This window comes from Phyllostomus discolor, chromosome 1, assembly GCF_004126475.2.
Source record: "Phyllostomus discolor isolate MPI-MPIP mPhyDis1 chromosome 1, mPhyDis1.pri.v3, whole genome shotgun sequence".
Classification (NCBI taxonomy): Eukaryota; Metazoa; Chordata; class Mammalia; order Chiroptera; family Phyllostomidae; genus Phyllostomus; species Phyllostomus discolor.
In genome coordinates this window covers 102,601,490-102,623,927 of record NC_040903.2, presented here as the reverse complement: position 1 = coordinate 102,623,927, position 22,438 = coordinate 102,601,490, and the positions used below count along the sequence as shown (strand labels likewise).

Sequence of the window (22,438 nt, the reverse complement as noted above, 5' to 3'; positions counted from 1 at the left end):
AACAGTACCTTCTGCAGTGTGCACAGCTTTATAAATATCATGCCATTTTCTTAGTCTTCCCCAATGTTTAGGTTAGTCTTCCCCAAATAGTTTCACATCATAATTACTTTGGTAAATTCTAAAATTTTACCAATTTACAAGTGTTCCCTTGTCTCATCTTCCTGGCAACACCCCAGTTATTGGAATAAATAATTTCAGAGGCTAAGAAGAAACTTGGTAACTATTTATTAAACTTTGAACTGTATAGCAGTAATTGATTAGAAATGGGAACATAAATTGGGTTAATAATTAAAGATAAAATCCTTAAAGCAGCTTGCATTCATTTATTCTCTCATTTTTTTTTGTTCAGACAAATATGTGTTGGGAATTTACAATGCCAGGACCTTTGCTAGGTGCTCCCTGAGCTTCATTTTCCTCATCCATAAAATGAGAAATACCTATGTCACAGAGTCATCAAGCAAATTAATGATATAAATGCCATACTCATTTTTTTAACAAATAGTCAAGAAATGTTAGCAATCATTATTAACATCATTACATTATGGTACATATTACTATACATAATATATTATATGTTACTTATATAATGTAGTATACATATATAACTATAATATATTATATATTAATTAGAGGCTTATTTGTTTTGATTAATCCTCTAGGCTTGCAAACATGATAGTAAAATTTGACTTCAAAATTTTTAATTAGTTTATCTTCCCATTTACTCCATTAGATGATAATACTGGCAGATATATATAGAACCTTTACTATAGTCACCTCATCATTTGGGGATTAGCAAAATTTAGGCCCAAAGTATCTTTGAGGCTTCTAGAATATAAGATAAAATTTTTTGTCAATATTAAAAGCAGCTAAAAGTATTCTGTATCAGGCATTTTTCTACAAACGGTGTGTGTAATAGTTCACAGTTATGAAGTAGGTTCCATTTTTATCCCAGTTTAAGGATGAAGAGCCTGAGGAATGGACAGGATAAGTATCTTGCATGAAGTCACTCACTAATTGGTGGCATAATGGGAATCTGAAACTAGGCAGCATGACTCCAAAATACAGTTACTGAACACAAGCTTTATCCTCATTGTAGATTATTATATAGTCAGGGCACTTGTGTATACAATTTTATATCTTTCATAAGCATATGTACTCTTTTCATAACAGGGGCTTTATCTGTAATTTAAAACATTTTTTTGCCTTTCCTTAGTGATTCTAAAGTGAAGAAATGCAAGGGTATTATTGGACTTCCTCACTATTATATTTTCTGTGCCTAGGACAGGGTCTGGCACATGCTGGGTGTTAACAATTATTTATTGAATAAATTAACGAAATTATTTGTTAAAAAGAAAAAAATATCAAACCGACTTATATAACTCCAATAAAAATGGTTGAATAATATTTATTTTACCTTGATTTCATTTTCAAACCTATTTGTATTATAAGTATGTTTTTATGTACATTTTTATACAAGCTGAGACTTTGCCTAGTTCCAAGGGAGGTTCACGATCATTGTTCATGCTGGAAGAAAAATTTCATCAGTATGCTTATGAAACTAACAAGGCCACTGCACAGAAATCATTTTGCCAATCCAACTTTCAGAGAATAAGATCACTATGCTTATTTTCAACAGCATCTAGCCTTACCCTAGTATCTTGTGGTTTTGGCTCAGCGATCTGATACTAGCTAGACACAAGCTTCTTTTCTAATAGCAATTTTAGCTGAAAACAAAATACTAGTGTGGTTCTGAATTATGTTTCTTTTGTCAAATCTTAGCTGTTAAACTATAAAAAATATAACATAGTATCCCATTTTGAAACTTGAAAGATTCTTTCTAAAAGGAATATTCCCTAGAAGGGATAAAAATAAGTATAATTTCATTTTGAATCTGTGATTAATTATTGACATGTAAGTATACATAATTATTGCCATATGTACTGCACTTCTGTCAAAAATTTTACATCCCTTTCTTATTTGAGGAGGTTGTTCACTAAGATCACCCAAAATCTACAGTGAGGTATATTGAACATCATGGGGTAATCTACTCAGAAAATTCAGGGCACTTGCACCCTAGCTTCACTCAAGATCTCAACAAAAATTCGATGGCTCCACCTCTAAAGTGGTTGTGAGTGACAAAGGGTTGCAAAGGTTAACAGAAACTAACAGATAGTGAAAACAGCTGGAGCTAAAAACAGGAAGGAACCCCTTACCACTCTTAGCTCTACCAGAACTTGAGGAAGCCTGCAAGTTTAAGGAAATGTGGACTAAAGCAGCCCACATACCTAGGGCCAAATTGCTGTCTCTCATGGAGAAAGAGAAGTCAATAGATGTCTTCTGACCTCGTGCTATGATCTCTCAAACCCAACCTAAATGCACAGGTCAAGAGAACCTGTTTTATGTAATTTATAGAGATTAGGCCTCTGAGGTACAGAACAGGGGGATGGGTGGAGAGATCTGAAGGGGCAAGTAGGGAATAGCTACCAACAGAAAATTAAAGAATGTCACATAGTTTTATTTAACGTGCATGGGCCTCGGGGAGCTTGAGTCTTCCCCATTTCTGACAAGAGGAACCATATTTCTTTTAGACACAGAAGAGAAAAACTGAAGTCCTTTTTGATTCTTCTTCATTCCTAGTGTTTAAGCTATGACAAGTTTTTTTCATATTTCTTAAAAATATATCTCTAATGGAAAGTTATGCCATTTCTATTGCCGACACCTTTGTGTAGGTCTTGACTTTGCCATTTTATGTCAATTAATTGCTTCATCGTGACAAACTTCCAAGAGGCTGGTCTTACAAATCTCCCATCTGCTTTGCTCAAGGACAAATTCTGGTTCTCAGTTGTTATAGAGATGATATGCAACATCCTCTGCCTAGGGTTAGACTTTCCACATGTCTTCAACATCACCAATAGGTTTTATTTCCCCATGAGCCTTCTTTTTCTAATGTTCTCTGAACCTATGTTTCTAATTACTACTTTGCTGATGACATTTCTTCCATTTTGGAAGATTTCCCCCAAATCACTAAATCTTAAAAAGTATCTTTCTTTAAAAACCATTTCCTTTATATTATCTTTCCTAACTAATCAGAGGGCTCTAATGATACTCTCTTCATGAACTTTTATTATATGTTTGTTTTTCTATATACTTTGGCACTTATTTGTTTCATTGTTATGTATTATATTATTCTTGTACTGAGAGTAGAGGGTTTTTTTTTGTACATACTCTACATCATCTGAAATAATTCTAAAAATAATATCTGACATATGGTAGTATCTCAATAAAGTACTTTTTAATTCAGTCTGGGCATTTGAATTATTCTTGCTTATTAGTTGTTTATTTCTTCAGTTAGCTAATTTAAAGTAACTCTGGAAGAATTAACCAAATTCACACAAGAGTGAATAATTTTTTACTATGAATTTTTCTCTTAGATATTTGTCTTAAAGAGTAAGTTGAAGAGCTCAAAGATTTAGCTTCATGGATATTCATGAATGTTCTTTATAACACAAAGGAATATAAACACTTTATGAAAATAGAGGATACAGAAGTGGGTATATTCAGTCAAATACTATGCTATTTAACTTTTTTCTTTGTTCAGCTGCTTTTTTAATGTATGTGGTTTTTAAAAATATATTTTATTGATTATACTATTACAGTTGTCCCATTTTCCCCCCTTCACTCCTCCTGCTCACCCACTCCCACCCACATTCCCCCCCTTTATTTCATGTCCACGGATCATACATATAAGTTATTTGGCTTATACATTTCCCATACTATTCTTACCCTTCCCCTGTCTATTTTCTACCTACCATCTATGCTGCTTATTCTCTGTACCTTTTCCCCTCTCTCCTCCTCCCACTCCCCTGTTGCTAACTCTCCATGTGATCTCCATTTCTGTGGTTCTGTTCCTGTTCTAGTTGTTTACTTTGTTTTTGTTTTTATTTTAGGTGTGGTTGTTAATAATTGTGAGTTTGCTGTCATTTTACTGTTCGTATTTTTATCTTCTTTTTCTTAGATAAACCCCTTTAATATTTCATATAATAAGGACTTGGTGATGATGAACTCCTTTAATTTGACCTTATCTGGGAAGAACTTTATCTGCCCTTCCATTCTAAATGATAGCTTTGCTGGATAGAGCAATCTTGGATGTAGGTCCTTGCCTTTCATGATTTGGGACACTTCTTTCCAGCCCCTTCTTGCCTGTAAAGTCTGTTTGAGAAATCAGCTGACAGTCTGATGGGAACTCCTTTGTAGGTAACTGTCTCCTTTTCTCTTACTGCTTCTAGGATTCTCTCCTTAATTTTAACCTTGGGTAATGTAATTATGATGTGTCTTGGTGTGTTTCTCCTTGGGTCCAACTTCTTTGGGACTATTTAACTTTTTAAAATTATATAGGTAATTCAATTTCCATAACAAAACTATTTTTTGATTTTGCTTTCATAATAAGTGTATTTTGATTATTGTTTTTGTGGCAATTACTCTATATATTAATATACATATATACATCAATAAATACAAATAAGGAAAGGCATATTGGTGTGAATATTTGTTATCTATGGTGCTGGGTAAATTATAGGTTTTTTTGTTTATCTGTATTTTCTGGCAATTTGAACATTGCAAAATACTTTGAAAATAATTACAAGTAAGACCCTTCTCTTAGCGATAGACTTTAATTATGTGTTTTCTGTATAAGGTGATCAAGTTAGCTATTTCAATTAAATGACTTTATTTTATAAGCACAGTAAATGTCTATCAGTTACAGTATATACTGTCCTAAACATTGTCTACTGATATTTAAAGTATTATTTTTATGCTGCAGTTCACTTGGAAAACTGTCAAAGTATAAAATCTGTATAATGTCAAATTCAAAAATTAAAATAAAAATATCAGTCAGAGTAGCTACTTCACATGTGCAAAACCTCCTCCCCAAAAATAGTATTACTCTGTCTTCTATCTGCCAAGTGAGGTAGTTTGGGATTCCATGGAGGATGACTTTATGCAGGAGAACTATTTGTTCAGGAGAGTGGCTTGAATTCACTTTATAGAACACAAGTACAGTTTAAGGTCCTGAGTAGAGCCTGAAGGCAGAATTAAACAAGAGCTCTGTGTATATACATGTACAAATACATACATGCATAAACAAATGTATCTTTCTTGAGGGGTAGATGCTATGTTCTACAGCTAAGCCAAATCACAAATTTAATTGCTCCACGTAATCATTTAAGTAAATAAACTCACAATTGAAACAACTGATTTTATTACTTTTTACATAGAAATCCTATAGGTTTTAAACCTATATATAAAAGGTTTTAATTAGGATGAATATTTTTTCAAAGTATTTAGTAATTTTTAAAAATTATTGAAAAATACCAAGAAGTAAAATGGGATCCATGAGCCAGAGGACACTAAATATGATGAGAAAAAGGAAAATTTGCTTCTTGGAGGAGGAAAACAAAGGCAGCAACTCCACACTCCCCTTGTTAGCAGGGAGGCAGAGAGAGATTTCTAATCTATAGGTCCTTGGGCTTTAGTTAGGGAGTGCTGTCCTTTATCACTCCAAGCTCAGAAGGAGGGACAGAGTTGATGACTATAATTTTCTGTGCCAAACCAAGTAGAATAAAAGTTGAGTAGAACAAAAATATTACTTGAAGTAAATATTGCTTCAAGCTGGAAAAGTGGACAATGAAATAAAGTGGACAAGAGCATATGGTTTTAAGTCCTGCATATTGCTTTTGAATATTGGCTTTGCTACTCATTTACTTAACAGTACACTTTTTTGTGTCATTAACTTATGCCAGGCAAAATGCTAAGCACTGGTTTAAATTAGAGAGCAAAATACATATCCTCACTCCCTTATAGTGTAATGGTAGAGATAGACATTAGTCAAACAATATTGCAAATAACGTAGTTATATTCAGTGGTAAATCAGTCCAGGAAAAATTCAGGAAGCTATGCAAGTATGTTTTGAATGTAGTAAATCTGAAAACTGGATAGAAAATAAACCAGGAAAGAACGTAGGCCTCAGGTAGATGAGAGTATGATGCTATTTATAGAAGGGCAGTTGGCTTGATCATAAAAAGCAACGAAGTATGAGTGAAAAAATTATCCTAGAGATGTAGATGAAACAAGACCACTCAGAACTTTGTTCTAGAACAAAGTAAGTCATTGAATAATTTTTAAGCAGGAAAATGCAAGGATCAAATTTCTGTATAAAGATCATTCTGACTGCATTAATAAAAAAGGTTTGAAAGATGTTTGAGTACTATGGGGGATTCAGAGAACTGGTGTTTGAAACATTCCAGGCAAAAGACAATAGTAGCTTGAACTAGGGAGTGGTGGTAGCAGAGATATAATGGGGCACTGATTGCTACAGTACTGGCATTTACAGCTAATTAGAAAAGGGCACCAGCCAGTAAGTTAGGGAATGCATAAACAAGACCAGAATTAATTGCATTTTATTTTAGATTTTATTTATTTTTGGAGAGAGGGGAAGAGAGGGAGAAGGAGATGGAAAGAAACATCAATGTGTGGTTGCCTCTTGTGCACCCCCAACTGGGGACCTGGCCCGCAATCTAGGCATGTGTCCTGACTGGGAATCAAACTGGTGACCCTTTGGTTCACAGGCAAGCACTCAGTCCACTGAACCACACCAGCCAGGGTGAATTAATTGTGTTTTAATTTGACTAAGTTTAGTTTTAAGATGCTTTGGGATATGTAAATGGAAATGTCAAATAAGTCCATGGATATAAAACTATGAAGCTCAAAGAACCCTGGGTTAAAATTATTAATATAGTGTTTATTGGCTTGTAATTGGTTATTAAAGTCATAGGCATTGATGAGATAGCTTGGAGAAAGAGAATATAAAGAAGGAATCATTGGATAGACCTTTGAAGTTCTATAATATTTAAAAGTCAGTTAGGGCCAGAAAAGAAAGAGATAAACCTGGAAGAAAACAAGAGCCATGGGAAGAAAGTGCTTCAAGAAAGAGTGGTTAATAGTGCTGAATGCTCCTGGGAAGTCAAGTTCATTGAAGACTGAAAATTGTCAAATCATGTAATTGGAATTCTAGATGCAAAAACTAGAGTGAAATGCATACATATAAGGAAATAGTTTCAGTGTAGATAACCCTTTGCTAGGCAAGGGGGAAAAATGATAGCTAGAGTCTAAAATTTTTTAATAGGATGGACTTTTAAGTATGTCTCAATACCATGAAAATGATCCATCAAAGAGAGAGAAATCTATAATAACAAAAGGAAAAGGGATAATTAAGAGAAAGCTATGATAACATTGACTAAGTTATTCAAAGTCCTTGCCTTGGTTTTCACATCAGTAAAATGGGGGAAAATATATCAATTTTCTAATGAATAATATGATGTTGATAGAATGTTAAGTAAAATTTTTGGCACACAAAAAACATTTAATAAATTGGTGCTTAAAATGATTGCAGCACCTAATAGAGAACCTAGTACATCTTATACATGTTAGACGGCCAATAAATGTTAAATGCTGAATGAATATGATTTTGTTACATGAATTTTGATTGGTTGGGAATATAAATGAGTCTGATATGTATTACTATACACTGGTTATAGATGCACTTTGAATATTCACTGACAATGATTGTGATAAAGTTAATGTTAAGTGTTTGCCATGTAATAATATTGATGTTTTGTGCATTTGTGTTCACAGGGTACTATTTTTCTGCCTGGAAATAAAGTCCTTGAACATCCCTGCAATGACGAGAGCCCAGGGAAATTCCTTTTTGAAGTAGTTCCAGGTAAAATGATTTTCTGGATTGATCACATTGTTGCCGTTCCATATTGGGAAAGGGGAAAACTGGTCAGAATGTCTTTATTTTTCTAGAATCATGCTGCAAACATTATTTGTGGAGGCAAGTATCAAATTTGGTGTGTATCTACACAGATAATGACCTCAGATCTGTACAAGGGTACAAATGAATACACATACACACACGACCACATGGTTACTGGATATCCATTGTCCATAGACCCCAGAGGGACCAAAGGTCATGACAGAACATCCCTGAGACTATTGGAGACAAAGCTAATTTTACAATGCTCTTATAATGTGAAATTTTGGCAAGGTATTACAGGTAAAATGCACTATCCAGCCGATTATCTGTCATAATTTTCTCACAAAATTACATTGTAAAGACACCTTTGCTACAAAAACAAAACAAAAGAAAAATCCCCCTTCGACAACTGACAACATGTTACAGTTCTGTACCTCAACTCTGTTTCCAACCAACCACTTGCACATGTTTGGCTTGCAGAACTGAGGATGTCTCTGCCAAGTTATCAGACCCTGCAGTTAAATTTCTTCACCATCTGTTCATTTTTTCTAGTCATCTTCATCCACCCCTCTCTCAGTACCTGGTCGCCACTTAAATCTTTAACTCACCCAGCAACAATTTCTTCAAGGTCAGGATCTACTTCTTTGAGGAGTTCTTTAGTCCTTCCTTAATCCTTGATAGAAGAAAGAGCAAGTTAGGGGTGTGCTTTTTATAGCAATGGCTGACTGGCCCAGTTGATGTGATATCGATATTGATTGAATCACAGTCCAAGGTGAGTTTGAATTTATTTGGGTGAGTAATATGTAACACATATCAATAATGCTGGCACAAAGGCAGTCAACAAAACATTTTCCCCAGATTTATAAATGCCAGGAACTTAAAATGTGAAAGCATGTTTTTCCCCTCAATGAAAACAGCTGTAGCACTGAGTTCATCTGGCTCACTTTGGAATCCATGACTAAAGGTTAATTAATGCAGCTGAAGTGCAGAAAGGTTAGTCAGATGAATTGTGTTATTTGTTTTCCCCCAGGGAGAACACATTGTAAGAAACCTGAATCTTGTTTGCCCTATTAAAATCTTTTTATACTTACTTCTTAGTGGAATATACTGTATGGAACCAGATTCCAGATGTTGCAAAGTCTTTGAAGTATCAGTAAAGGAAATTTCTTCCCCTATTTATTCTCAAACATTAGTGCCTGTTAGGTTTTAAATGAGCATGGTATTAAACTGACAGCTTTGACTCTTTATCTCCAATACTAAAGGTCTACTTTCCCATTCAGTCTACTAACTGGGTAGAGATTTCATCTTTCAGTGTCAAGGCTCTAATATAATATAAATGGATATTGTCAAGACTTCTAGAGACAGCTGTGTCTTCAGCTCAGGAAGTCACGAAACTTTCCCTCTAACACTGCTGTTCTAGGGCATGTGTTTCACATGAAGTGCATAGAAAATAATGGCTTTTGATGAGCAAAGCTTAAGAAGCTCAATACTGCATTATATGGAATCTGAAGGTTGTTCTTTCAAAAAAAAAAAAAAGAAAGAAAGAAAAAGTGAGCCCATAGCTCATGTGCAAAGATGCTTCCTGAATCATTAATACAATATGAATAGCTTCCAAATTAGGTTTTATACCTATGAAGTGACAAGAGAATTTTGTCATATGCTTCTTTGAAGAAGGATTTGGAAAATCACTATGCCTACAGTGAGAATTCAGTGTCTGCTCCATTAATCTTGGTCATTGGGTTTTTATTGCTTTGCTCCTGACATCAGGATGGAATTTTAGGCAAATGCTTCTGTATTTGTGTGAAAATGTGGGGATCTGAATCACATGATTTTAATAAATTTTTCAAAATCAAGATTACTCAGGAAGAGGCTGACACTTGATTTATTTTTGCAAATGGAAATGACAAGATAGTATTGTCTAAGCTTTCCAATTGTGAAATTGTTTGACATGGAGAATTTGCAAAGTTGCAAGAGTGTTTTCATTTGTCAAAAAGTGTATGAGATGGGAAAGATTGTGGGAATGTGGTCAGTGCCTTTTACAGAATCCTCTTCGGGCCAGCCTGATGGCATATCTTCATAACATGTACTTATTCTGCATGGCTTTCTCTGTGACTTCCCTCGATCACCACTTCTGAAAACCCATGCTGTGCATGATGTGTACAGATTCAACACTATTCCATTTTTGTAGACAAGTGCTTCAAGCCCAACTACCCAAGCTATAGCTATGAATAGGATTACACACTTTAATCCCACCTGCCTATAATAATATCTAACAAAACTGACAATAACCTCCAGTAAGCCCTTTGCCAAATATTCTAGTACTATATAAATACTAACATATTTGTGTATGTATGTGTATATATATACCTATGCATATATACATACATAGGTATATATGTATATGTACACATACATATGTGTATATATAGTTTATTCACATATGTGCTGTATATCTTTATAGCTTCCATATCTTTGTTGTTTTTGCTTTAGTAGTATGAAACACTCCATGATACTAAATATTAATCATGTGCAAAGAAGAAAAATAAGGTTTTTCAATAGAATTGAGGGTCCTTAAAACAACTTTATGAGGCAGGCTATATTACCTATTACTGTGTATGGCATTTCTAAATAGGCTTAAAGCTTTTGTAAAAAGCTAAAAAAAAACCCTACCATAATTTGGGATTAATTCTTACAGACTTGCTATCTCATAAAATGAATTATGTCTTTGAATAATGCCATGATTTAAAGCATGGAGCATTAAAAATGGGGCATTTTGCTCCATTTTTTTTCTATTTCTCTCCATGTTATTCAAAATGGAGGTGTTAGCCAAATAGGCAATTTGGAGACTTCACTGTCTGACATTCCAAATTTTAGACTGGAATGAATTTCATGGCCAAGTACTAAGCTTTTGGGAAATGTGGTTGAGAAAAGAATGTTGGCAGACCTTTAATGTATAGTGCTGGAAGAAAGAAAATGGTCTCTTTGCTTCTCTCAAAATGTGTTCTGGGGAAGGTTTTCTTGTGGTGTTTTAAAAATTTAAAAGAGTAATTAATAGAATGATGATGCCTTAACTTTCTCAGAAAAACAGTTTGTCAGAAGGAGAAAAAGCAATAGTGATTCAGAGACAGCTAGAGATAAGCATAGAGAGACAAGGAAGTATGTGCTCCATCCAGTTAGGAACCACATCTTTCTCCCTCATCTCCACATCCCTAGCACCTAGTACAGTATATTGCAAGGGGCTGCATAAATATTTATTGAAGTGTCTGCATTTACCAGGTTTATGGAGGAATCTGTCATATGATTTTTTTTTTTTTTTTGGTCAGCTATCACACTACTCCCAACTTGGCCACATTGACCTCTTACTTCCTGCTGCGTGGGATCTTTCCATCACTGGGTGCAGTAAAGACCCCTGTGGCTTTGCTGGCTGAAGTGGTGGGAAACCTCATGTTCTCTTTCCTACTTCTCTGCCTTCCTCTTTGATAATGAGAACAAGAGAAAGATGGAAGAAGGTAATTTTCCTATGCAGAAGCTTCTGCAGGAGTGTAGCCCCTTTACACTGATTGCCTATTACACTTCTCCCCAAATGCTGACTCTCTCATGGAGTGCATTTGTGGATTTTCCAACATCCCTAGACTTGGAAATGTACTTCAAATGGTAGGAATCTGTACCCTGGGCATGATCCTGTTGGATGGGATACTGGCAAAAGAGGTCAAAGGCCAGCTCCTTTGTCTGTGCTTATTCAGTGACCAAGACACATATCTGCCAAGTAAGAGCAGCACAGGCTGTTTCGCTGCTGCTGCCTCCCTCTACTTGCCTCCTTGTCCTTTTTTCCATAGTGCCTGAGCTTCAGACCCAGCAGTTTCTGTGGCCTGCCAAGCTTCACACGAGTTTTCAACTTGCAGTAGTGGTGGCTGACAGTTCTAGCATGTTTCAAAATTTATGAGCATCTCTCTCATGCTTTTTTGACCTGTACTGATGGTTGAGAGAAAATCTTTCCCTCCCCCCACCAAAAAAAAAAATAGTGTTTATCTTGAAAACTGTTGTCTCCAAGCAGCACTTCCACTTTTCTGATTTTCCTCTTGTAATAGTCAGGGGCAGGAAAATGGGGTTTGGGCTTCTTCTCTGAAATGCATTCTCTCTATAAACCCTGCAGGGAAGTGGCTTGAAACTTTGGAAGTTGTTGTTTTTCAACTTAGAATGTGAGTTTTTTAGCACTTTTAAAATCTATTTTTAAATCTTAGAAATTCCAAAATAATGGGAAGACAATTTTTAAAAAATCTGTAACTATCTTTAATCTTAGCCTGGATTCTGGGAAACACATCTGGTGGAGAGTTATGATCAAATGTTTATTGGGGAGTGCTCTCTGAAAATACATCACCTGTGAGGAAGTGAGGAAAGCAGGATGGGGCAGAAGGAGAAAATGTCTCATAATACTATGGCAACTGAGGTCTCAGCGATGCGATGGGGAGCCCTAGAGCTGGACTGTCCCTCAGAGTTGCTCTAAAGTGAGAAACCAAACTTGTTACCTGGCATCAGCTCATCTTGTCACTGACTGGCAGGAGAGGAAACAGATAAACTGGGGTGAAGTGGTTTCCTGTTGCAATGGAGGACAGTTCCCATGAAGGCCATCAGCAGTCAATGCACCAGCCTCTGGGATTTGGACAGAGCATCAAGTATCTGTGACAGCCACTGTAGGTTTATCTATAACTAGCTTTCTGTATCTCAGGCAAGTTCTGGCTCTTTATATGTATCACTTTACTTAACCCTTACTAAAACTCTATGAAGCAGCCTATTTTATTATTTCCATTCCCAGGAAAAGAAACTGAGGCACAGAGAAGTAATTTTATCAAGGTAAAACAGCTAGCACCAGGCAGTGAGTGTATTTATATGTGTGCATGTGTGTGCATGCATCACTGATTTACCTTTCCAGAGGTAAAGCTCCCAGAAAATAAAGTTTTATATGTGTGTGTGTGTGTGTGTGTGTGTATACACACATATATTTAAAATAAGAGATATTAGACTTTGGTGCATAGTTTGTAAAATATAACATGTTAACTTTATTATGATTATTAGCTAAAATGAATATACTTTTATCATTTCTTAACTCATCCATTGATAAAGAGAATTTTGGCACTTGAAGCAAGAATGGCATTTTCTTTTGTTTGCAGCTATTTTATGTTTATGCCTATTATTAAAGTAAGTACTGAATAAAGATGCCCACTTATAGTACTTTTGAATACATGTTCTTAAAGCCACAACTATACTTTCATGAAAAAGGAGAAAACACACTTGACTCCAATGTCTTTATCTACATGTGAATATGCCAAAGGAGAAATATACACCTATAATTTTTCCCTGCAGAAAACTGATACACGAGGGTTTACTTCTCTTCATTACAGAACTCACATTGCAGAAATAGTCCCAGCTTCTTCACCAACTTGCTTAACACACTGGCTACGTTATCACTCTCTGTCTAGCCAGCAGCAAGCACACCTGTTGGCAATCAGTCCACTGACCTGCATAGGTTTTATCTAAGCAGACACCCATTATGGGTTTCAAAAGCAATTACCAATATTCCAGACTCTCAAAGCCCCATCGGGGCCCAACGCCCAAAATCAATAAGAACTAGAACTCAGAGATTTTCTTATTCTCTTCCTTCCCTCAAGGAAAGAAAAGAGGAACACACAAGACAATGAGACAAGGGGAGAATTATTAGCTATAGAAACAAAGAAAAAGAGAAAATTTTTTAAAAATATTTTACTTATTTATTTTTTTTTAGAGAGGGAAGGGAAGGAGAGAGAGAGAGAGAGAAACATCAGTGTGCGGTTGCTGGGGGTCATGGCCTGCAACCCAGGCATGTACCCTGACTGGGAATCGAACCTGCAGAAAAAGAGAAATTTTGAAGGGTAATCTAAAGTGATTTTCATTTGCCTGGAAATGAAGTTAAGCCCTTCAAAAAAGTAAAGGTGTCATTTCCCTGGCTGTTAGTCATGACTATGCTAATTATTTTCAATAACCTCAGCCAACTACATATTACTTCTATAAGTTTGGATGAGTTTTTTTAATTCTAATTATTGTCCAGAAGAATTTTTAGGAGCTAAATGAAAAGTTATTGAACATGGGTGCTTAGATAATCCAATAAATGCACTATGGATCTTTTAAAAAATGCATATACATACCAAAATTGCAAACACTTTTAGGGGCTTTAGTGGTTATGTGAAATCCAATTTTGTTCTACAGTTTAATAACTGAAGTTTAAATTTGGAGACCAAGACTATTAATATTCTATTATCATTATCACTATCTATCAATCTATCTCTTTCTCTATGTTTAGCTATTTATCTCTATGTTCCAATGCTCTATTTATTTCATCTATATACACACATGTCTAACATGACAGCTTTTTATTGCTTGTAATTATGTGCTATATTATTAATCAGTTATTAACTTTTATCTCCCAAGTTCTGGGGTTTTTTTTTCCTTCTAGTCCTATGATTATAACTCTACAGACCTGTTTCATCCATTTATCAAAGAACTTTCTGGATAGAACATTTTATAGATCTGGACACTAAAATTTTTACTTTCCCAAAATGAACCTACTTAGATGATCAGAGCAGCTGCACTATATAATAGGCCACCTGATAAATATTATAGATAGTGAGCTCAGCCAATATTTGAATGTTTGAGATAACTGTGACATCAGCAATGAAAGTTTATCATTCGTGTCTATATCTGCAACTCCTTCTAGGATGAACAAATAAAGTCTTGGATAGCTTAATGTGCTATCACTTAAGAGTATAAACTAGAATTTGGTGCCTATTTTATATGAAAATGTGGGGTATTTTAATAGTGTTTTAACATAAAAATAATTTTCTTGATCATTAGTTAAATATGCTTCTAAGGCATTTACTTTTATAATACTCTCTTTATCTTATCATTCTTTCTCTTTTATGTCAGTAAAGCTAATTTAAAATCCATGCAATTATATTTGTTATCCAAAGGCAGCTATGATATCTCTTTTTTTTGTCTGCCTATGTCTGTAGGCTGCCTTGATGCTTGTGGGTTGTTTTTTTTAATTCTTTTTCTGTTTTGGTTAGTTAATGTGTGCAGATTATTTAGAGAATGTGAGTAGGAGTTGTTTATGGTCTGAAAACATAATTATATATACACAAGTAGTTCTGAACATGAGTTAAATGCATTGAAAATCACCATATTTTATGTAATATGTGTTCTTTCATGTAAAAGTGTATTTGGAATTTTTCTTTTAAACTTCCCTCATTACTTAAAATGCCTTAAAATACACATTTAAAAGAGACTATTAAAATGGTTAAAGGATACTTTATTTTTTGATTTAATCTTTATTTTTTCACTAACATTTAGTCCTTTTATATGCCCCTCCCCCTGAAATCACCACACTTTTATCCAAATGAATGAGTCCATTTTCCTTTTTGCTCAATCCCTCCAACCCCTAACCTCCCCATCCCTAACTAACTGTTGTCTGCTCTCCATCTATGAGTCTGTCCCCACTTTCCTTGTTAGTTCACTTTGTTCATTAGATTCCCCATATGAGTGAAATCATATGGTATTTGTAATATCTTGAAATTCTGGTTAATGCCTTGATGACCAAAAGGCATTCTAAGCATTTATAAATGGATTACAAGTGTGGTCTTATGATCACTCTTACAAGAAGTAAGACTGTGCTGACTGTGGGGTGTTTTCTCACAGTGTAGACATGTGGACCCATTCCCATTTAATTTTGTCATTCATTAGACATGCTAGACCAGGGGTCAGCAAACGTTTTCTGGAAAAAACCGGAGAGTAAATGTTTTAGGTTTTATAGGCCATAAAGTGTCTATTACGATCATTCAACTTTTCTGTTGTAATATAGACAAATGGGTATGGCTGTGTTCCAATAAAACTGTATTAATGTGTACTGACATTTGGATTTTAAATAATTTTCAAATATAAAGAAATATTCTTGCTTTGACCATTGTGGCTTAGTTGGTTGGGCTTTGTCCTACAAAGCGAAAGTTTGCCAGTTTGATTCTGGTCAGGGCATCTGCCTGGGTTGTGGGTTCAGTCCCTGGTCAGTGCATATGAGAGGCAACCCATCGATGTGTCTCTCTCACATCAGTGTTTCTCTCCCTCCCTTCCCTTCTCTCTAAAAATATTTTTTTTAAAAAAGGATTATTCTTCTTTTGACTTTTTTCTAGTAACTTGAAACTGTAAAAAATAGACAGTGGGCTAGATTTGGCCCATCAGCCATAGCTTGTCGATCCTTGTGGCTAGATAAAAAAGCAAACCTATGAAAAGAGCCTGAAGATACTAATATAAATCACTAATCCTCACTGGTGCCATTGGAGCCAGAATTAGAACTCTGAGACATCCTGTCTCCCCAGGCCATTGCATTACTCACTGACTGACTCAAAATCAGGACCCAGGAGCTGTTTGCCACCATCTTTATATAGAAGCCCTATCATTGAATAATGTCTTTTTTTTATTAATCATGATAAAGTTTTAGTACTGAACTGAAATTCTCTATTTAAACTTTGTGCTAGCTCATTTAGAACTCTAGATCCTGACCAGAGCTAAAATCTGTTATATGGCTTTTTAAAAAATGAATACCATTTATAGGATATTGGATGTGCCTAGCATGAGAAACATTTCCCATGCTTTGTTCAGTCCACACAAGTTCATGGAGTCATTCACAAGTATTCTGAGATGGAAGCATCTTTTGCAAGATCAAAATGAGCTTAAGGTGTCTTCGACGCTCTCCTTTTACAGTGTGTGTATCTTAAAGATCTAAGCATGTCACAGAAAATGACAATACTTTGTTTACTGGTAAAACTAACAAATTTGCTTTCCCAGAGGGGTAGTTTGTTTATTAATATCTCTCTACCCCGTATCCCATCAGGTTTTCTGCAACATGAGTATGAAAAATACCCCCTTAATATTTGTAGCTAATGTTGACTGAAATCATGTCGGGTGCTGCTCTAATGTAGGTTGGGCTTTCTACAATGGCTCATTTAACACAATGACTGTACTTGTGATAGTACCATTCCACTCAACGGTAAACAGTGGCACAGACTCACATTTCTAACAAATGCTAAAACCAAACTTCACACCCTTCTGAGCCTGCAAAACCACTGCATGCTACAGGTTTCTGGTACCAGTAAGAATATAGATAGGCTTATTATCTAGATACAACAGAGGTTGAAAATCCAAGAGTAATGAGAAATAAAGATGACAAATGAAGAAATGAAATTAAAGGGTTCAAAGTTAGTGACCTCTGCATTTCCACTTACTCTCCTTGAAACTCATGTTTTAAAAATTGTTTTCATTCCCTTTCTTTTCCATTAAATTAAATGCTTTTAAGTAGAAACAGTACTTTCTATCCCTAGTATATAGCAGAGTGGCTATCATATGCATTCAACAATGCATGCTTGTTGAATTAATGAGTAAACTAGAACTCAGTTTATCATCTGTGTAATGATTGTATGGGATTAGCGAAAATCAAAAATGTCTTGCACTCTGAATCATTTACTTGATTGTAGCTTTTTTTTTTCTCAATGATTTAGGAAAAGGGTCCTTAATGTTTGGGTTGTGGATTGTCCCAGCCTGTTAGAAACCAGGCTGCGCAGCAGGAGGTGAGCTTGAGTGTAATGTGCTTGAATCATGCCAAGCCATCCTCCCTCACTTGGTCCATGAAAAAATTGTCTTCCACAAAACTGGTCGCTGGTGCCAAAAAGGTTGGGGACCACTGCTTTAGGGGACAAGAGACTAGAGAACTTCATTAGTTCAGACTACATTCCTTAAAAAGTAGTCTACATCTCCTTAACTTTCATTCAGACTAAAACCAAGAGTATCTTTTAGTATTTGGTGACAGAAGCTGTTTATTGGCAAGTTATTTGCTGTAAATGTGATTCCCCTACTGTTTATTATGGCATAGTTTTAGTTATGTATTCAGAGACTGCGTTCACCTGTCTTTTTTATCCAATAATTGGGAAGGGCTTTATAATCTAATCAAGCTAAAAAATGGACAGTAAAGCACTAAGCAAATGTCAGCAGTTGTTATTATGAAAAAAGAGTTTTTCTGGGAAGTTATTTTTCTGTGGTAGGACTTCTTTGAGCTGTATATCAGCTAGGGAAAGTGTGTGTTGAAATGAGTCAATGGCCAAAGACAAAGACCAGTAGGTTAGAATAATAAGGGAATGAAAAAGAGAAACCGCGTACTTCACAGGGAAAAGAAGACATCAGAAGAAGGAGGGCGAGTGTGCAGCGGCACACACTGTCATTAGCAGTGGGAAAGAAGCTTGCAGCGAGGGGAAAACTGGCAGACCACCGAGTCCTGGGCCCACACACAGGGAACCAGGGAAACCTTTTTCATTTGTCTTTTCTTTTGTAATAAAAAAATGAGCTGAAGTGCTCCTGAGTGTTTCAAAAAGTAAAACCTCAAGAACCATCTGCAACCCAGAAATGTGTCCTTGGGGTTCTTGGACTTCCTGGCTTAAAAAAAAATCAAACCAAATGAACAAATAAAACAAAACAAAAACACACTCAGAAACAAGGAACAAACTGATGGTTGCTTTGCTAAATACAAAACCATTTGCTTTTCAACATGAGCATAGAGCAATAACTGCCCTATTTCACAGTGACATGGAAGGAGAGATGCCAAAGGGAGGAAGACTGAGAGTTGTTGGTGAGAAAGGAAAACTGCAAGGGCCACCCAGGAGGCCAATTAAGGAAGAAGAGAGAGGTATGAGATTTCTCTGTTAGACAGGACTAGATCAAATCCCAGCTCCACCACTGGAGATAGTTGCTAGGTGCTCTAAACCACAGTTTCCTCTTAGCGAACATGAAGTAATAATACCTCCTTCCTCTTAAGGTTGTGTTGAGGATGTAAAAAGACAAGTGTTAAAGATGTAAAGAGACAAGTGTAGGACTTTCTCTGCCTGTATAAATCTTAGTGAAAAGTAGCAACATTTGGGAACAACAGTTTAAATAGTGCCATGTATAAAGAAGAGCTGGATACTAAATTGTCTTAGATGGGATTATAAATACAGGGGAATTTTGGAAGCAAAAGGTCAACTTCCTTGACTAGAATAATCAAGGAAGTCTTTCCAGAGTCAGTGAGTTTAGAATTTAAAGGAACTACAGGATTTTGATTAGTTGACTATCATGTTACAAATTAATTACAGGCTGAAAAATATTGGCAAAGACATGAAGGAAGTTCTGAGACTAGAAGAGATACTAATGCGGGAAGATGGGGGATATACCAGGGACATGTGATGTGATCCATATGTGTCCTGCTGATCTGGGATATCCTGGAGAGGTGGCCACTTGGTTATTCCTGTTACAGAAGCAGCTCATAGGAGCCCTGTGTCCCAGGGAATTGGGCAATATTTAGACATGAGGCTGCCTTCATGCTGGCAATCAGTTAATTTTGTGAAAATATACAGCTAAATACTAACCAATGCTTATATTTCAAACATCACAGTAATAGATCCAAATTCAAACTTCCATATTATATTCAAATTACATCAAACCAGCTATGGGTCTAATAGGTCTCACCAACATTAGAGGATAGTCACTAGATCTTATCATGGAGTGGCACTGGTTTAAGGATCCTTTGGTCCCATACAGAAGATTTTTCCCTGAACTCATACTTGACTGGCACTATTTTACATTTTATGTGTCTGTGACAAGAAAGAGGGATGGGTAGGAAGAGTGTTTGTTAGTTTGCCAGGGATGCTACAACAAAGAACCACAGACTGTGCGGCTTAAACAACAGGTATGCATTTTCTTACAGTCTGGAGGCTAAAAGTCCAAGGTCAAGGTGTCAGCAGAGTTGGTTTTACTGAAACCCTCTTTTCTTTCCTTGTAGATGGCCATGTTCTCCCTGTGTCTTCACATGGTCTTCCCTCTATGCCCATTTGTGTCCCAATTTCTCCTTTATATAAAGGCACTAATTTAGAGTGGATTAGGGCCTAACCTACTGACCTCATTTTATCTTAACTGAAATTAAATGGGGTATCTAAAGTCTTTACCCCCAAATATGGCCAGGGTCTGAGATACTAGGAGTTAGGACTTAAATGTACATGTTTTGAGGAAACACAACTCAGACCTTAACAGTGTGAAAAAGGAGATGAGACATCACTGTTTTTCCAGAGGCTTCTCTTTATCTGTATAAGGCAAACTCTTCCTCATGTTGACTACTGACCACTCAAACCCCATTCTACTCTTTAAAGAAAGAGGATGACTTTTCTGTTTATACATTAAGCCACAATCCAGAATTCCACTTGATCCTTTCATAAATGTTGGAAAACATGAGTGATTTAGGAAGCAAAGTATTAACTAAATCATATGAAATAGAAATGGAGGATGCACAGAGAAAGAAAGAATATATTATTTTTATTGAATTTATTGGGGTGGCACCGGTCAATAAAACCATACAGGTTTCAATTGTACAAGTCAACAAATCATCATCTGTGCACTGCATCATGTGCCCTTCTCCCAAAGTCAAGTTCTTTTCCATCCCTGTTTATTCCCCCTTTGCCCACCTCCATTTCCCCTCACCCTCTTTCCCTCTGGCTATCACCGTACTGTTATGTCTATGTGATATATATATATATATATATAGTATACACTCACATAGTATATATATATATGTGTGTGTGTGTGTGTGTGTGTGTGTGTTCCTTTCTGCAAATTAAATCCTGTACTTGGATTTAAAAATCTCCTTAATTTTGTTTCTAGCTTTTTTGTTGTTGTTCTGTTTGTTTCTCATACTTTGCCTAAAAGCAATAGACTGGACATCTGGCTTTGTGTCATTATCTTTGGATTTTTCATTTAAGTTCAGACTAATTTTTATGTGGAAAAACTCCTTTCTAAAAGTGGCATACTCATGCATTAAATACAACTGTGATGTTTAGTCAGGGGAAAAAGGTCAAAGGGAGCCCTTGATACATCTCATCCAATTGCCCAAGCCTTCTGTAGTGAATTACCGACTTGTCATTCAGCGTGTAGAAGAGCAAGGAGTATCAATGCAGGCAATTAAGGCTTTAGGAAATGATTAGTGCAGGGACATAACACAATATAGGGTTCATTTGTCCACCACCAATTACATTGTCTTTCTCGTGACTCATTATTTCTGATGTGTCACTGCTTACAGGAATCATAGAGGAGATAATGGCAGAACTGTGCTTGGGGGCTTTTTGGCTCTAATCTAGGGGCTGTGATTTGTCACAATGGGTTCTTTGACTGAAAGACAAATAACTCATTTTGATGTGGATATAACTGATGTAAATCAATTATTTGGATAGTTGATTTATTTTGTATTTTATTTTTGATCAACCTTTCTGTCCCACAGATAACTGCCAAGTTACTGCCAACTTAATTTTGTGGAAATTACCTGATTTCCTGATACCAAATTATAAAACTACTTACATGTGACATTTGGCCTTTTGTTTTTCCTGCCTATTAAAGCAGAGCAATGATCCCTTTCCCTTCCTAAGCCCAGTTCTTCATGTCTCTTTGAATTCCATCTGCTCCTACCTTTTCAGGAGCCATAATCTATTGTTTGTACTGTTTCCATATTGTTATTTAGTTTTGTCTTCTATATTGGATTATTCACATAGGCTTATAAGAGTATCTTGGGAACTGGCATTTTTATTTTAAAAAATTAACCTCATACATACTGAAATTTTAAAAATATGAGTGTACAGTCATGCTATTATTCATGTTGTTGCAGAACCCTACCAACGCTGTTCTGGAACAGCTGTGGGGTTCAATTGCCTGTGGTCAAGAAGCCTTACTTTCAATGCAAGAGTTTGGTGAAAAAGGAAAGGGGTTTATTTAAAGGATATACTGATTTGGAATATCTAACACATTTCTGCTGTTAAGTTCTGCTCCCTTTAAAAACCACCCAAAAACACATGATCCTGCCTCCCTTTTCCAAAATAGGCCAGTTTTAGAATATGCCAGTCAGAGGTACTGTCTTTCCAAAAAGCAGAAGTCTACAGTTCAGCATTCCCAGTCACAGTTCAGGTCCAAGCATCTCTCTCGAATCTGGATGGCTGGTCAGGCCCCCTGCCACACTGCCAGCTCTGGCAGCTGGCAGCTCACTAGACTTCTGGTTTTTAGATCTCCTCGCTCTTACTCTAAACCATATAGTTGCCTCTCCTCTTCTCTTTCAGTCTGCTCTCATTTAAATACTCAGCCTACAACTTCCTGTGTGATCTCATATCTATCCCCTCCTAGGATGTGTTAGTGTCCACCACTTTTTCAAATTCCCCCATGTCTTTTACCTTCTTTTGGCTGCCATCTTTAGTCAGGGCAAAAGTTCCTAGCAATGCATGGACATTCAGAGTGGGCATTCACCCCCTGACTCTGTCTCAAGTTCCTGAACATTTTCGCAGTCAGTATACAATTTACCCTGGGTGGTAGCTCTCTTCCTTCCAGGAAGGCATGGCTATTTACTTGCCATTGTTATGCAATGTATCTTAAACACACTACCATCCACTCCCCCATTTCCCTCAATCAAGGGTTTTGGGGGCTATTCTATTTTCAGGGGACTCTCACTCTATACCCTGTTACACTTTGACTTAAAAAAAAAATCATCTCTTG

The 22,438-nt window shown here is 36.1% G+C and overlaps 1 protein-coding gene across 1 annotated transcript in view; it reads left to right on the top strand.

The window, feature by feature from the left end:
• Positions 1 to 22,438, top strand: part of ARHGAP24 (Rho GTPase activating protein 24) — a 482,616-nt gene that overhangs the window by 209,953 nt on the left and 250,225 nt on the right. Inside the window, exon 3 of the mRNA XM_028505858.2 lies at positions 7,690 to 7,777. Coding sequence (XP_028361659.1) covers positions 7,690 to 7,777 — 88 coding nt within the window. The remainder of the gene's footprint in view (positions 1 to 7,689; positions 7,778 to 22,438) is intronic.